The sequence below is a fragment of the Varanus komodoensis genome, unplaced genomic scaffold (genome assembly GCF_004798865.1).
Source record: "Varanus komodoensis strain SLA01 unplaced genomic scaffold, ASM479886v1 scaffold5, whole genome shotgun sequence".
Lineage (NCBI taxonomy): Eukaryota > Metazoa > Chordata > Lepidosauria > Squamata > Varanidae > Varanus > Varanus komodoensis.
The window spans coordinates 46,620,079-46,638,491 of record NW_025336087.1 but is presented as its reverse complement, the minus strand read 5'-3'; the positions used below and the strand labels follow the sequence as shown (position 1 = coordinate 46,638,491).

The 18,413-nt window shown below is 37.6% G+C and overlaps 1 protein-coding gene across 3 annotated transcripts in view; it reads left to right on the top strand.

The window, feature by feature from the left end:
- VPS13A (vacuolar protein sorting 13 homolog A) overlaps window positions 1-18,413 on the top strand; it is a 179,910-nt gene that overhangs the window by 155,090 nt on the left and 6,407 nt on the right. The window contains exons 66-70 of one of the 3 annotated variants that reach the window (XM_044445950.1): window positions 297-342; window positions 2,230-2,353; window positions 2,781-2,895; window positions 13,888-13,973; window positions 15,173-15,296. In XM_044445950.1, the coding sequence (XP_044301885.1) occupies window positions 297-342; window positions 2,230-2,353; window positions 2,781-2,895; window positions 13,888-13,973; window positions 15,173-15,296 (495 nt within the window). Of the gene's footprint in view, window positions 1-296; window positions 343-2,229; window positions 2,354-2,780; window positions 2,896-6,138; window positions 7,560-13,426; window positions 13,517-13,887; window positions 13,974-15,172; window positions 15,297-18,413 lie in introns of those variants that run through there. The other 2 variants (XM_044445952.1, XM_044445951.1) reach the window with 2 other exon arrangements.

The following is an 18,413-nucleotide window of genomic DNA, read 5'->3' as shown; positions in this document are numbered from 1 at the left end:
TATATCTCTAATAGATAGCAGAGATGCATTCACAAGCTATAATAGCTTTTGTTTGCTTTTTTTATTTCTTTCATTTACTCTTTCATTTCATTTTAAATAGTAAAGGTGTAAATGTTGACCAGAATTTTAGAGTGTAAATATAGGAAGTATAAATAAAATAAATCTTTATTCTTCAAAGATTAAAGAATAAAGCAATTACTTTAAATTATTAGCTTTATAACCTTAGATCATACTGATAAAAGTATGAAATCCACTTAAAAATTAAAATTGTGTTATCTTTCTGCTTTAACTTTCAGGGTTTTGTCAGTGGAATAACAGGAATAGTTACAAAGCCGATAAGAGGTACTTCAGTCTCTACTAAATCTTCAGTTTGTTTCTCATAAAGCTAATATTTGTTAAGAAAGGCGCTATTTTTTAACTTTATCTCATGTAGATTGTATGTAATAATTTATGAATCATGCTTCCTCTGCAGCAGATAAATGAATCAAACTAGAACAAGTGTTGTATGTTTACAATTTTTACAAGGTGTTTCCTAATTTGAATTAGGAGTAAGCCAGAATAGTTTCCCTTCATGACTGCCTCTTTTTCAGGCTGCAATTTGGCAATACTTATGAAAATGTTGTGGTGAGTCTTACACATGTTCATTCCCTTAAAGCATTTATCATGTTCCCTGCTGCAAGGAAACATTTTTCTCTGTTCCATCATCCCCAAATTCTAGACAGTCTTCAGTCTGATTTGGCTTTAGACATGCCTAAAGAAAATTAGAGTAAGTTTTATGAAATTTTCTCCACCCCCCCCCCCCAGGTCTTCTTTCAAACTGAAAGAATGTGTAAAATCATTTTCAGCTCAACTGTTTTCTGTGGTGGTTGTTGTTTCCAAAATATTTTCTAAATTTTAATTTGTTTCTTTTTTACTTGGTTAACTTGGTCAACAGAACATTATTTAGGGTTGTTAAATAAATGAAAAAGATAGAGAGCTGATTTGCATGACACAATATCCCACTTTGGCTTAATTCTCTCATAGAGACTCTTGTGTTGTACTGGGCACCTGTGGCCACCATTCTTTGTATGGTTCCTGGTTTGCCGTGGCTTGATGTACAGTGCAATCTAAGTCTCGGTGACAAGCCTCAAATAACATGTGCCTTTTTATAGGGTTATCTGAGGGTGGTCTTACCCTCAAATAACCTTTGCTTGCCTGTATTCAAATATCACAACAAGCCATGGCAAGATGGACACTCATGAGCACCAGGCAAAAAGATATCCTCAAGCATCTGGCATGACCTAAGAGCTCCTGCATAAATAAAGCTGTAGTGATTTGTTACGGTATGTGAACAGATGCAGTAAAGAGCTCCAAAAGGACTTTTCCATACTGGAGGTAAGGGCATCAAAATTGAAGATGTAATTCAATGTAAACATGGCAGGGGAGAATCCTAATTTCATATATATCCTCATGGGGTCTGAGCTAGTGTGACTAAGCAGGGTTGGGGAGAAGGGCAAAGTTTATAGTTATCTCAATAAAAATATATTTCCACCGTGTGAAAAAAGCAAATTCCGTTTTAGGTAGCATTAGGGAAGGAATTGAAAGCAGAACTGGCAGTATTATAACAGCTTCATACAAATCTGTGATACAATCACACCTAGAATATTGTGCACATTTCAGTTAACCAACCTCAAAGCATGGCTTAAAGCTGGAAAAAGAGTAAAAGGAGGAAATGAAACTGATAATGACTGGCATAACTGCCTTATAAGGCATACAATGTTTGAGGTATTTGAGCTCAGAAAGAAAACAAGTAAGGAGGCATGTAAAAAAGCAGTTAAGGGAAACTGAATGGTGGGAGTTTCAAGACATATAAATGGAAGTATTTCTCATGACATAGTGCACAGATAAGAGGTAGAATTTGCTAGAACAAGATGTAGGAATGGCTACCAACTTGGACAGCATTAAAATAGGATTAGAAAAGTTAATGAAGGATAAGTTACCCGTAGGTACTAGGTATTTACTAGGTTATAGACTATAAACTCCAGTTTCCAAAGAATTTTGCCCTGAACACCACTTGGTGGAACTTGAATTAATGCATACTATTGTGCTTTGGTCCTGCTTGTGGACTTCTCATAAGCATTTGGGTGGCCATTGTGAGGACAAAATGTGGATTAGATAGGCCTTTGGTATTTTTATATTCTTTAAGTCATTCTTTTTCTCTCATTTATGTATTTATGCATTTATTTCCAGGTGCCCAGAAGGAAGGAGCAGCAGGTTTTTTCAAAGGTGTTGGAAAGGGATTAGTGGGAGCAGTGGCAAGACCCACTGGAGGAATAATAGACATGGCCAGCAGCACTTTTCAGGGAATTAAAAGGCAATAATACTTTGATACAAATCATTTCTTATTAAAATTGTAAACTCTTTCTCCAAGTCTGTATTAACACAAATACATATTGTTCTTACTTTCTATGCCAAACTCACTTTCAGTTGATTGCTAGTGAGCATAATTTACATAGTAAATGCACAGAATATCACAATAATTTAAATCAGTACTGTAAATGTCATAAAGTGAATTACTTGTTGCATAGTATCTTTCCTTAAATGTTTTAAAATAAAATCATCATTGTTGATATATTATTAACAGACAGTGAGCAGCACTGAACCCAGGGAACATGTTCAGATAATTAACATCTATCTAACATTGTATTGAGAAGTGTAGAATAGTTTAATCTTTTAGAATATTCATGCAAATATTAATTTTACCCCTAAGTAATGCAGAATTCTTTAATGGATTTTTTCAGGGTCACAAATACTTCTGAAGATGTCATGAGCCTACGTCCTCCCCGCTTCTTTAGTGAGGACGGAGTTATACGACCATACAGATTAAGAGATGGTGCTGGAAGTCAAATGTTACAGGTGAAGAACGTAAACCCTCAAAGGGCTATGTTATGATATAAGCTATTTATTTTACTATATTTTTATTTTTCTAGAATTATGAATAATTACCTCTATTTAAGCATTCTGCAATATTTTAATCTTTAGTAAATTGAATCAGTTGAATATGATAATCTTCCTGTTAGTGTTATGAATAAAAACTTTTATTTTCAGTTTTGATCATTTATATATTTTATTAACTTTTCTTTTAATCAGAAATGTTTAAACATGAAAATATGTGATCTTCTGCAATTTAGAGGGGATAACTCATAAACACATCTTGATTTGTACTGTTAGTATAATTTCTACAAGCACAGAACTGTGTGTCTGTGCATTGATCTGTGGATACACATTTCTATAGGCCCCATATATGTAACCTCCACTTAATTTTTATAAAACATAGTCCTTATACAATTGCTTTTATTAGGTTAATGAAAGATTTTTGATTTCAAGACACAAAAAATGTGGTTCTTTATATATTTAGAAATTGGAAGTAAGCTATTTTAAGGCACAATCCTATGGATTGTCTGTATTAAAAAAATATCCATTAGAAATGTAGTTAGCAAGTTAACTAAATAGCTGGAATATCTTTGCTTGGAAAGAATGTAAAAATATATCAGCAATTTGCAGATTTCAGTTCTTTAAAACTCTTGTCTGGCACTCTTAATATACCAGACAAAGAGTTTAATTACATTTGGGATAATTTGAAAATGTCTAAAGTTTGGTGTGTGTGTGGATAAATTCCATATTTTTAATTGTTGCTTTTTAAATATAGATCTATAGAGAGAGAAAGAAACATAAAGAAAGGGGCAGGTTAATTAAACATATCTTAAACTAAACCACCATGAGTTAAATTAATGGGTTGTTCTACAGTTATAGGAGTATTGTTTAACCCATACTTACTGGAGTTACAGGACACAATGAAGTACAGCACACATCTTCCAAAGCTTGCAGATTCAAAATGGCATTCAGCACACTCTGAAGCCCACCATGAGGGCTGGTTTGATCATGCAGACCGGGTCATGAAGTCTTCTAGTCACTGTAAAACCAACAACAAAATTTGTATGTTTCTAAAGCCTTATCTATATGAAACATACAGGTACCTTAATGAAAAGAAAAGGAACAAAGGCAGATAACCTTGGATATGAAAAAGTAGATTTATTCAGATTTATTCTAACTCTTTTCAGAATTTTTATAAAACTAGAGATTGTAAATTTTAACTTAAAATATCACATAGACATTTTATTTTTTATTTTAAGACTATTTCTCTTACATGCTATAAAATCACTACCTAATTCTTTAGTGCCATATTTCATTGCTGACTTGCATTTAGCAGGAATAATGTTCAAATAAAAATATAGGAAGGAGTTTATGGTGTTAATGGATTCCACTTGAAAGTATTGAGGGCAATGAGTAATACGTGAGTTTACAGAGTTTATAGTCTTTGTATTTATAGAGGACTTTGCTTCTGCTTTGTTCACTGAAAAAATGCAATGCATGGTTTGACTCTGAAGTGAGAAATACATTTAATAATATGTGTCTATTCTAACCATTTTTCTTTTTTTGCTTGATAAGTCAGAAAAGATATTTTGACTGAGAGCAGTGTGCCCATCCTTTAAATAGTACTTTAAATACTTCAAATACATTTTTTAAAAGTTGAACTGAAACTTTGTAATTGTAGAGAAAATAAGTGTTTTCAACATACTGCACAGCTGTTGCTTCATGGGCCTAAAGGGAAACACACCACAGTCTTTCAGTTCACACCCAGCTATCTAAACATGACTGCACAAATCAGACTAGAGATATTGCTTGCATGAATGTAGTTTTTGCTCCATTAACAAATTGTTTGGAATTGTTTCAGGTGAGTATGTTCAGATAAAGCCTTTCATAAACAGTTTTACTGTAGTTGATGGTGCTACAAAGTGGTAAGCAGGGAACGACATACTCTGAAACAGATCTGTGATTTTGACACAGCTTGTGGAAGCAAGAGGGGGACACTAGTCTTAGCAGTAATAGGTGTTGTGCTATGAAGAACATTTATGTTTAGTCTGTTGGTAATCTCTTAGAACTGGAGGCATGGACAATTAGACTCAGTCTTGGCAATCTTTCCTACCTGACAAGTAACCAGGACTGAGCAATATTCCTTCCTTGTAACTCTGATAACTCAAATGGCTAGAGTTTTTTGTTAACCTAAAACCAGAAAACATGCTGTCAGAGAGGATGAACCTCACCCTCTTTCTTTACCTTACACTTTTAGTTATTCTTTCTTTATCTTACACTTTTATTAGTATATTTGAACAGTGTCACCATGTGGCATGATGCTGTGGATAACCCGCTCACAACATGGTTAGTTATGTTACACAGCAAGATAGGAAACCAGTCATAAGAAGTGAGAGAATTTACAAATAATTTAGCAGAGGGATTCACAACTGGTACATTTTAAGGAGTGACCATTGTTGAGTCATTGAAAACTTGAAAAATTGAAGAAAGTACAAACATTTAATTGAACTGAAAAAATACTATGTTGCAGACTTATTTTGATTTCTAGTGAACTATTTTTTTTAGAAAACATTCTTTCCATACATAATTTCCCAGGGAATAAATATACCACCTTTCTTCTTATTTTTATCAGTTACAGACTTGGTAAGAACTTGCTATGAACTTCAAATAAACTGTTCAGATTTATTTTCAAATTTAAAATTTTAGTGCTGGACATGTTCATGAGCACAGGGATTTTGATATACTGAGCTCTTCTGCCTCCAGTGACTTGCATATGTATTCCAAGGAAGGAAACAAATCTGTGTGTGTGTAGGTCAGTGCAAAGCTGTCTGGATTTCAGGTTATCTATTTTATACATTAGCTTATTAAACATAAATTCAGTCAGTCTAAACATAGAAAATGCAAGTGGAATAGATTGTATTAAGTAGGAGCTATGGTCCAGTTGTGCTTTTGTAGTGTTTAAACTCATCCAGATTAATTATCTTTGTAAAAGTCTTTTGTGCAAAAGTTTGGAGGTTTTGTAAACATTTATAGAACACACAAACTTGGACTTACTTTGGTGCTTGGTATAATACATAGCTACAGTAGCACTAGTCAGATATTATGTACATTAAAATTCAAAAGTTATAGCTCTTCTTTTTTTATTTTTGTGCATTTTTAAAAATAACTAAGCTTTCTAGTTGCAACTAACCCTTCTGCTTCTCTCCTCTCTTACCATGCTTGCAGAAAAGACAGGCCTACAGAAAATGGACTATGTGTCATATTAGTGATAGTGATGATGATGATAGCAGTTAAGACATTATGTGCTTTTTGTGTTGAATTGTCAACAGTTGAATGTTGCTGCTTCTCTGAGTGTCTCTATTATAGAAAACTAAAAATTACAGGAACTTACAAGATTGTATCATAAACATATGTTTAGAAGTATTCATTGATGAAATTTAAGCACAACTGCCAAGAAAATTGCTGTTTAAATTTGCTTTGTTTGAATACTACTGCACGGAAGCATTGTTTAACAGGGACCATAGTCTTGTAACAGTGTGTTTTTTCTGTTAGAACTCCATATAACTCTTCTTAAATACCATGTTCTCCATTTACATTATTATTTTAATTTTATGCTTTAATTTTAAAATCATATGTGGTGTTTTGGTTTGTTTTTAAAAAAATACCTTTTAGATACAAGTATGTATTTGTTGATGCTGTTACTTTTAGATTCATGTTAGGTATTGAAAATATTGTCTAAATATTGTGTAATAACAATAAATGAGTCTGTATAAGAAAATATTGATCTGTTCTGTTCAAACATCCCCATCATTATTTACAATCTTATATTCCATGTCCCCTAAATTTGTCCACAAAAAGCTTGCTTTGTCAAAATTATTTTAAAATATACACTTCTATTTTACATTCTTCCATTCACAGAAACATATTTTGCCATTATTGTGTTTCCTTTTAAAATTTCATGTAGCTGAAATAGCTATGAAAGAACATGACCATTTTTATTCTAACCTTCTTTTCAAATGGGAACACTAGCACTGAGTTGATTTTTTAGTGAAGTGTCCAGTAGACATGATGATGAAGATTTATTAAGAAGACCTGAGCTGGAAAAATAGACATTGAATGGAAATGTTTAGATGGTAACTCAAATTTGTGGAAGAAGAACTGAGTTCAGGCAGCCTACATTAGAAAGAGCGGAAACCCTGCCTCTCTTCTGATCCACCTGCAACTGGAAAATATAAGATCTAAAATAGGGTACTAAAGTCATCCTGAGACCTTAGGTAGCCGAAGTCTGGAAGGCAGTAAAAAAGACCTGAGTAAAATTTCTTCCTGTAAACGCATTGTTATTCTCCTAGTAGTAAGGAGAAAAGTAGGTAGAAGATTGCAGTCTTCACGTAATTGCAAAAGCAACATGTCATCCAGTGTGGCCATTTTGAGGGAGGGTGTTACTCTTCTGTTGCTCTGTAACTAGTATAAAGCATCAATCATAGCTTGAAATTAAGCACATTTTTAGGCAATGTGGATCCTACAGGCACAAAGCGTCCCAAAACTTTGGTGCACACCAAGGCACTAATTCCTCAAAATTTTATGCACACATACGCATATATAAAATGGGCATTGTGAGAGCCAGTGTGGTGTAGTGATTAAGAGCATGGGACTGGGACTCAGACAATCTGGGTTCTAGTCCCTGCTCAGCCATGGAGCCAACTGGGTGACTTTGGGCCAGTCACAGACTCTCAGCCCAATCTACCTCACAGGGTTGTTGTTGTGGGGATAAGATGGAGGAGATGTAAGCTGGCTTGAGCCCTTTGTAGGAAAAAAGGCAGGATATAAATTGAAAAATAAATCAGATTGCTTCAAAGCAGAGTGAGCGCCTCTAGCCACTGCCATCCTTTCTTTCCATAAATGCCTCTGGACAGGGTATCAGTCCTTTCTGACTAGTTACGCCCACCAGTGGCAACCATTTTATGTCTATGTCCAGGACAGTTTCAGAATTTTCCATCGTGCCCGTTGAATGCTTACCCCAGTGTAATATGTTGTAATGTGGTATTTAAAATTTGCTTTCGCTCAGGCAAAAAAGTAACAATTTTACAGGGAATTTAAATTGAGCTAAGATACAAGGAAGTTAACAGGGTGAGAAATAAGGGCGAACCTCAGTGTGCAATTTTGGGATTACAGTATTATTACACAACTTGGACTCTAGGAAGTCCAAGAACTAGAATTTCCCAACAGTAACTAATTGGTTAGCAGCAATTTTATAGTGGCTAAATACCAAGACTAGTGATCTTGATGATAATGGTGTTTACATTGGAATTGAGAATTCCAAGACTGTTTCCCCAATTTAAATGAATCAGCTTATTTATCTAAAAAAGTTTGCTCTAACTCAAGACTGGCATCAGGAGGTGGCATTATCTGTTACCTGCCAGTGCCCACACCCCAACAGGTAGCCCAGTGCTGAGCACAAGAACTCCTTGGCTCTGTAGGTGTTTGCTGTCACTGCCTGTTTCTGTGATCCCTGCAAGCATGGACGAAAGCAAGGGGAAGAATGTCTGGTTGGGTTCAATGGGTCAAGGCAAGCAAATGGGCAGTGATGACAGTGGTATAGAGTTCAAATTCAACATCATTAATACAGCAAAGACTATAGATGGTGAATGTGTAGTCTCAGGTCAGTCAACTAAAGAGAAGAGCTGAACCAAATACTTCTTTGGGGCCCTACCTGTGCTGTATTTGAAGGCCTGCTTTTCTCAGCAAGTTATTTGGCAGGACTTTTTAATGCAACTTAGTGGCTGGCAATTATTATTATTATTATTATTATTATTATTATTATTATTATTATAACATTTCTATGCCGCCCCTTGCCGAAACCTCAGGGTGGCTTACAACATGATAAAATACATTGAAACACAATAGTACATAATAAATTACCATTAAATATAAAAATACAAAAAATACATTGATTTACAAATACAAAATTAAAATTATCAGTATAAAATAAAAATATAGGATGAGAAAGAGAAGGAAGAAGAAGTTGCCCAGGCCAGATCATATGTTTTAACAATTGAAATGATGTTTAAATAAAAAGGTCTTTACCTGGCGCCTAAAAACCAGTAACGACGGTGCCAGGCGGACCTCTTTGGGGAGTGAATTCCATAGGTTGGGCGCCACCGCAGAGAAAGCCCTCCTCCGGGTACTTACTCTCCTAATTTCTTTCATGGAGGGTTCCCGGAGAAGGGACTCTCCCGCAGATCTCAAAGGGCGGTCGGGCATATACGGACGTAAGCGCTCGTTCAGGTAGCCAGGACCCAAGCCGTTTAGGGCTTTGTAGGTCATAATCAACACCTTGAATTGGGCCCGGGCTTCAATGGGAAGCCAGTGAAGCTGACGGAGGACTGGAGTCATGTGAGCATAACGCCCCGTCCCCGTCAGCAACCTGGCAGCTCTATTTTGCACCAATTGAAGTGTTCGGACTGTCTTCAGGGGAAGCCCCACGTAAAGCGCGTTACAGAAGTCTAGGCGGGAAGTCACCAGCGCGTGTGTCACCGTCGCCAGGCAGTCATACTCCAGGTAGGGGCGCAGCTGATTAATCAGCCGAAGCTGAAGGAAGGCGTTCCTCGCTACCACTGTCACCTGAGCTTCCAAAGAAAGCTCCGGGTCGAGGAGTACTCCTAAGCTGCGGACCTTATCCCTAAGAGGGAGTGTTGCACCATTCAGGACCAGGTCAAATCCACCCTCTCCGAAACCCGATCCGCCAACCAACAGGACCTCCGTCTTGTCTGGGTTGAGTTTCAGTTTATTGGCCCTCATCCATTCCCTTACCTCGGCCAAGCACCGGTTCAGCACAGCCACTGCCTCACCTGGATTAGTGGAGAACGAGAGGTAAAGCTGGGTATCATCAGCGTATTGATGATTCCGCAGCCCACACCTCCTGATGACCTCTCCCAGCGGTTTCATATAGATGTTAAATAGCAGAGGGGATAGAATGGAGCCCTGTGGTACCCCATGGCATAGCTGCCATGATGTAGAGACATGGTCCCCCAGCACTACCTTCTGGAATCGACCGTCGAGATAGGAGCGGAACCACTGCAAAGCAGTGCCTCCAACCCCCAATCCCGCAAGTCTATCCAGAAGGATACCATGGTCGATGGTATCGAAAGCCGCCGAGAGGTCCAGAAGAACCAACAGGGATGTACTCCCCCTGTCCTTCTCCCTGCACAGGTCGTCGTACAGGGCGCCCAAGGCAGATTCAGTACTGTACCCAGGTCTGAAGCCGGACTGAAAAGGATCCAGATAATCAGTTTCATCCAAGAGTGCTTGGAGTTGTCCCGCCACCACTCGCTCCAACACCTTGCCCAGAAACGGGATGTTGGCCACAGGTCTATAGTTAGTGGCCATCTCTGGATCCAGTGACACTTTCTTCAGGACCGGTCGTATTACCGCCTCCTTTAAAGGGGCAGGCACTCGACCCTCCCTCAGAGAAGCATTAACCACTTCCAAGATCCAGGTCCCAATCCCGTGCTTGGAGTTATTTATTAACCAAGACGGGCAAGGATCCAATAGGCAAGTGGTGGGACGTACTCTTCCAAGCACCTTGTCCACATCATTGGGCCGCAGTAATTGAAATTCCTCCAATAATTTTGGACCAGACGGTGGCATTGGCGACTCCTCAGAGACCTCTGATTCATTAGTGGAGTCCAGCTCGTGACGAATCTGAGCGATTTTCTCCCTGAAATGCCTGGCAAAGTCGTCACAGCGGGCCTTTGAGGGTGGCATCGGATCTTCCTTAGGACCCGGGCGAACCAGGCCTTGCACCACTCGAAAAAGCTCCGCTGAACGGCATTGTGAGGAGGCAATGGAAGTGGAAAAAAACTTCTTTTTCGCCGCCTTCACCGCCACAGCATAGGCCCGATAGTGGGCTCTCAAGTGTGTTCGGTCAGATTCATCTCGTGATTTCCTCCACCTACGCTCTAGCCGTCTCCCAACTCGCTTCATCGCCAATTGCAACTCCACTATAATGTTGAAGAATGAATTAACTTGGATCTCTTACACTTCCAGCACGTTAGTAAAATGCTTATTCCTATGGAACATGTCTTGCAGCTCCTTGCTGGATGAAATGCTCAGAGGTGTTATTACACATGTGTATTGTGTTTAAGTGTTAGAAATGGCACTATACTTATTTGACATCAGAGGGAATTGTACATATTTAAATTATTTCTGAATTTATTGATGAATTATTCTTGCTATAAAAATATCCATATGGAATGAATTGTAATACATTATACATTCACCCAGAAGTGTTCACTCAAGCAGATCTTTGTTTTAAAAGAAATTATGAACTACTCTACAAACACCCCTCAGTTCAGATGCACTAGCAACCAATTCTTCTGTTCACCAGTGCCGGTCATTTTCTACTCTTGACCACTGTGAATCTTTTTCCAGAGTGTGGATAGCAAAGTGATGACATTTTGCTGCCTCAGGTGGAACAGCAAATGCACAACTTCACCCTGGTCAAACCTCATGTTATGAAAGGCTGGTCAAGTTATTTTAGCACCTGAGGCAGGAATCTGCACAAGCACTTCTCTCCTTTTCTGGCAGTAAAAATACATTAATAAATGGATGACAATATGCTACTCTCATATGATACTGAAATTAACTTATCAAGGTGGCCCATCACTGTCTGAGAACTTGCCTGGGAAAATCTTCCTGGTTGCCTCAAGCTGACTGAATTTCTTGCTTACTAGAACCAAATGAACCATTCCTTCATATGCTTGAAGAGGGCAGCAGACAAGTTGCTAAATAGCTGATGAAGAGCAAAAACGTCTGAATGCTTAATAGGGTGAATAAACAAAGAATAGTATACAATAAAGCAAGCATTAGAAATGTGAAACTTTGGTGAAAAAGGAATCTGCTTGAATAATAGTTGAAATCACTGAGATTGAAAATGAATGAGAAAGTACAGCAATATATTGCGACAGAGTGGCAATAATGAACAGCAAATCTTGTATAAAGAGTGCTTTCCAGATGTTGGACTACAACTGCCCATCACCCCTGTCATCTGGTGTGCTGGTCGGGTCAGATAGGGGTACAGTTCATCATCTGGGAGATAATACATTGCCCACTATGGATGGATGGATTGGATGGATGGATGGATGGATGAAAGCTGAAATCTAACTCAGATTAAAAAGAAATGCTGTTGGTAGGAAATCTACTTATCTGGTGGAGGTGAACAACTAGTTCCAGGGGTGGTTGCAGTCACCTTGATATGCCACATTCACAGCTTGCGAATGTTCCTCGGCTCCACATAGGCAGTACTGATGGCTAGGAATCCTGATCATCAACTTACCAAATCAACACTATCTGGGGAAAAACCTTGCCACAGCCATGTACATCCAGACTAGATTAATACATGGGATCCCTCTGAAGAGATTTAACAGCTTTAATTGGTACAGAATCAGCTGCCTGGTTGCTGGAGGAAGCTAGGCAATTGGAGAATATATAGGGACTGTATGAGAAGCATTTGTTGCCAGTGTGCTCCCACACCTGTTCAAAGTCTTAGGCAATTACCTGAAGGAACACTTGCACCAGTACTAACCACCATGGCTTCAAAATTGGCCTCTCTGGCCCTGCTCATAGGCCTGCTACCAATGAGTATTAGAATACTGTGCGCTGGAGCTGGGATCTATTCTGCTGTTCTTCTGGAACCCCCTCCCTGGGCTGATGTGTATGAGTCTTAAATCCTTATATGACCCTTCTAAACAGGTTTGAAGACTTTAAAGAGGCATTGAATTGACATTTTAAACTGTTTCAATTGACATTTTATTGCCTTGTACTTAATTGATGTTATCTTAATTTTTTATTGGTTACTTATTTTTACATGGTTTTTCCCTGCTGATATTTTAACTGTTATCATAATACAATATTTTTATATTGTAGCTTTATTGAATTAAATATAATGAAATATTAAGTTCTAATATGTTCCGATTTGACTTAGGAGGGTTAGCCATGAAAGTTGAAACACACTGGAAACATTCATATATACAAATGTATTAAATGTATTAAAATTTTACATGTACCTTCGGTTCTATATAATAAATTCTTCTATAGCATTCAGTACCTATGCTTTAAATATATTATGATTTGCAATGTTTCAAAATTTTGTAAACTTTGTTATTTAAATTACACTCAAAATTAGCATTTTATTAACTAATTCATTTTAGTGATAATGAAATGGATCTACTTATTTTCTTTTTAAATGCAGCATGCTTATCAATATTATTTACACATTGCTTTTAGTTTTTAATGTTCCACATTATTTGCCTTTTTTTAAACTAGCACTTTCAAGCTTAAGAAAGGAGGTTAAATATATCTGCACCTTGAAAAAATGGCAGTGTAATCTAGGATGCCCAAATATTTTAACATCTGCTCTGGACTGTGTTGCATCCTTAAAGAGGTTCAGCTCGTTATAATCACCATATAAACTTTGAAACTGATGTGTGGTTATTTACTTTCTGGTTACTATCAGCAACAACAGAAAAGGAATTTTGCAAGAATTCACATTGAACTGGAAGTTTTCTTTGCCTTTTAAATAATTCTGCATTCATCTAAATTTCAGGTAACTTGAGAACATCTAGTAGCTTCTTGGCCGCAAATTCCTAGGAGTACACCAGTACTGTATAACTCAACATTTTAGGCTGAAGGCATCATCGGACAATATTAGTGTCAGTGTTGTCCAGGGAGATGTGATATATGTAAAAAATCTTAAGGGAGTTTTTGTTTTAAAATTCTTTATAATGTTATACAAAGCTAATTGTAGGGAGCAACTTGCTAATAGAAAACAGCAAATGTTTACACATGTGAGACATTCAGGTGTTTTTGTAAGGTGTCAGAATTTGCTACAATGAATAATTACATTAAACATTATGTTTTCCTCAAAATAAGTTCTTACAGTCCAAGAAATTCTGTTCAATTTTCTTTTTCTTTTAGAATATTGAAAATGGAAGATTTGCAAAACTGAAATACTTTACACATGCAATGGTCAATAATACAGATTTGCTAATGGTAACAAAAAGGTAAGATTTCGCCTAGTACATTTTTAAAAACTCCATGCATCACCTCACATTTCATTAATTGAACTAGCAAGATAGCACATCCCTGTGAAATAGGCAGTTGTTTCTCTAAGCATTAAATTCAGGGAAGTTCAGACTTCCCAAAAGATGTAGATTTCAGGTTATAAGAACTTTAAAAGCACTTTTGAAGGTGTAGCATAGTTCTCTTGTCTATTTTGACTGGTTCTCTCTCTCTCTCTCTCTCTCTCTCTCTCTCTCTCTCTCTCTCTCTCTCTCTCTCTCTCTCTCTCAATTCTCTATATTCTTCTCCATATGCATGCTGCTAGCCAATGCACACTGGAATTCCGCATTCACAAACGCTTCCTTACTTGCTTCAGTTGAGATGGAACAGTTCCATGAGTTTGAGGAAGTGTGCAGCTGTTTCTGCCTTGTATTCTGTCCTTCAGTGAAGTTTGTGTAAACAAAATCTCTGCTTACATATTAGAACAGTCACATATACCTTTAATATTTCATGTTTTACTGATGAACAGTATAATTAAAGACTTTAACTACTTAGTCTAATTAAAGAGTTCAAATTCAAGAACATGAGCAGTTCATTGACTGTGATTCTCAAGCACCATTCATACCCTGCAGCAGGCCACATTTTTTTCCCTATTTACTGGAGGAATTTTCAAATTCTGTTTGTGATACAACAGTACTTTTTCACGACAGTTGGATCTGATAACCTAAGTATGCATTTATGAAGTAGCCAAGTACTACTGAGACATGGAAACTAAACAGTTTGTTCGAGGAACACTTGGACAAATATCCCAACTTAATTGAGCTTACTTATTTCCTGTTTCACTTAAATTATTAGTATTTGACTGAAGCAAAATATATACTCAATTTTGTTCATGCCAGTTTTTTCCATACACACACACATACACTCACACAATATTGCAGTATCTTCCTATATGCAGACTATTCCTTATATGTTGGGTTTTACCTCCAGTGGAATAGATGTAGTTGTCTTCCAAGAATGATTTAAAATACACTTACACAATTAGATAGTTCATTGTGGGTTTGAGAGAATGTCATGCTGGGCAATGAGTGCTGAATCTAAAGGCTGCTTGAGTTTATATGCTTGCTTTTATTTTTTGTAAAACAAATTACTATATAGTATTACTACTTGTATTACTTGCTTATTTTGCATTCTCGTTTAGTGGCATACTGTTTGTGACAAGAGGTACATTTGGACAGTTAACGTGTGAATGGCAATACACATATGATGAATTCACCAAGGAGCCATTCATTGTTGATGGACGGAGATTACGGATTGAAGCAAAGGTATGACTATGAGTGGCCAACTTACAGTAAACAAGATAGTAAATTAGTTTTTGAAAGTAATATTTGAAATCTTACATTTTAAAAGTAAACATTTTTCTCTAGCAGGAATCAATCTCAAGTGGACAGTTGTTTTCCTTTATTTGCTTGCTTGGTCTAGAACCATTTAGCAACCCAATAAAACATCACAATGCAAATGTGTTCCAAACAATTTACTGGACTACTGCTTTTGGAAAGAAATGGGTGGGGGTCAGGGTTGGAGCACATGCTTTGGATGCCAAAGGTCCCGACTTTGATCCCAGGGTTCTCCTGTTGGGGCTGGAAGAACATGCCTGAAACCCAGGAGAGGTGCTGACCACCTGTTGTGTTGTCCACATTGACTCTGCTTCAATGCACTTGTGGTTTATCCTTTTTACCTTTTAGCAGTTCAGGGTGTGACTTGGAAAGAAAGGGAGGAAGGAAGAATCACATTGCCTCCTCTCTCTTAGGCATAAGAGTAGGACTTAACTCTCCATTATTCACATCTCCTGAAACTCAAAACTCATGTGATTAGGAAAACTGGCATTTACACAGTAAATGATATAAACTGAATCTTTTTATTAAAAATGGTTCTGCATTTACTTTTAAAAACCATTTTAGAGCACTCAGGGACATTGTTTAGGTAGATCTTTCTGAATTATTGCTTTCGAAAAGTTTGGTCAACTTAACTCTTCATCCTTTTCTTATAATTTTCATTTAAAATATACAAAACAGAATAAAAACAAATTTCCCTATCTACATAAATATAAAACTATAATAATACAGATGATGATGATATTACAGTACAACAGTACTACCCTCCACCAGGACCACCTGAGACATGTTACTTAGTGTAGAGTCATTTATTCATTCAGTTAGCACCACTCCCCTTCCAAAACTGTATCAGATCTTGCGATGGTAGACAACCCTTTCCTTTTATTAAAACATATTCAATAAATGGTATCCTAATACCCTCAAAATTATTTTTATCTTTTCAACTAAATATCACAAGGTAGCTTAATATTGACAGCTATATTCCAAAGTTGCTTATTTGATAATCACATTTTGCTTTCCAATTCTTTGCTGTTAATAACCTAACTGCTGTTAGCAAATTTGTCATCAGTTTTTCACTATTTTATTCCCACTTTTCTCCATCAAATAATAATAATGCAAATCCAGACTCTAATATTTAAATTCAATATTTTACTAATTTCTTTAAAAACTGTTTTCCAAATCTTATTTATATATTCACACTCCTGCCATATATGGAAATATGTACCCACTTCCTAGTTACATCTGCAACATATATTGAAATATTTATTATTCATATAATTCAATTTTACCTGTGTTAGGTACCATCTCCATGCTAATTTGTAGAAGTTTTCTTTAATTCTTACTGACATTTTAAAATTCTTTTATCCGATATATTTCTCCATTCTTCATTACTAATATTCCTTTTTAAATCTATTTCCCAAAACTCTTTAAGAGGTTCATATTGATCCTCCACTTCTACTAGCATGTTATAAATTTTACGTGTCATTGCTTTCATATACATATTTTCTTTCTGTACAGTCGCATTTTCAAATATTTAAATATTTCAAATATTAGAAATGTACTATTTTCTCCACATTTACCATTTTTCTTCAACCTATCTTTAGTCCATTGATCTAACTGAAATATATTGTACCCAAGTTAAATTCCCCTCTCCCAGTATTTCCTGTATCTTTTCTTTACTATTTATTTTCTCTGACCAGTCTTTCAACTTAATAATTTGTTTATTCTTCAATATATCCTCCAGACTACCCCTCAGATATTCTGGAAATCATTTATTTATGTATTTAGAGGACTTCTATGCCGCCCCATTCGCTGAAGCCTCGGGGTGGCTCACAATCATAAATAAATAACATAAAACAATATAATTTAGCAGTACAACAACAAAATTTAAGTCACCCTGGCCAAAGAATAAAATAAATAAATAATATTAACAATTAAAATAACGTTTGAATAAAAAGGTCTTCGCCTGGCGCCAGACGGACCTCTCTGGGAAGCGCATTCCATAGATTGGGCACCACCACAGAGAAAGCCCTCCTCCGAGTACTTACCCTCCTAATTTCCTTCATGGTGGTTTCCCGGAGAAGGGCCTCTCCCGCTGATCTCAAGGGGCGGGCGGGCATATATGGACTTAAGCACTTCTTCAGGTAACTAGGACCCAAGCCGTTAAGGGCTTTATAGGTCATAACCAACACCTTGAATTGGGCCCGGACTTCAATGGGAAGCCAGTGAAGCTGACAGAGAACTGGAGTCATGTGAACATAACGTTCCGTCCCCGTCAGCAACCTGGCAGCTCTCTTTTGAACCAATTGAAGTATCCGGACCGTCTTCAAGGGCAGCCCCACGTACAGCATGTTACAGAAGTCAAGTCGGGAAGTCACCAACGCGTGTGTCACTGTCGCCAGGCAGTCGTTATCCAGGTGGGGTGCAGCTGATGGATCAGCCAAAGCTGAAAGAAAGCGCTCCTCGCCACCGCTGTCACCTGAGCTTCCAGTGAAAGCTCTGGGTCGAGGAGCACTCCCAAGCTGCGGACCTTGTCGCTAAGAGAGAGCGCAACCCCATTCAAGACTAGATTCAATTCACCTTCCCCAAAGCCCGATCCACCAACCAACAGGACTTCCATCTGGTCTGGATTGAGCTTTAGTTTATTGGCCCTCATCCAGCCCATTACCTTGGCCAGGCACCGGTTCAGCACAGCCACTGCCTCACCTGGATTGGTGGAGAATGAGAGGCAGAGCTGGGTATCATCAGCGTACTGATGATTCCACAGCCCACACCTCCAGATGACCTCTTCCAGTGGTTTCATGTAGACGTTAAACAGCAAAGGGGACAAAATGGATACCTGCAGTACTCCATGGCATAGCTGTCATGGCGCAGAGCCATAGTCCCCCAGCACCACCTTCTGAATCGGCCATTGAGATAGGAGTGGAACCACTGCAAAGCAGTGCCTCCTACCCCCACTCCCGCTAGCCTATCCAGAAGGATACCATGGTCGATAGTATCAAAAGCCGCTGAGAGGTCCAGGAGAACCAACAGGGACGCACTCCCCCT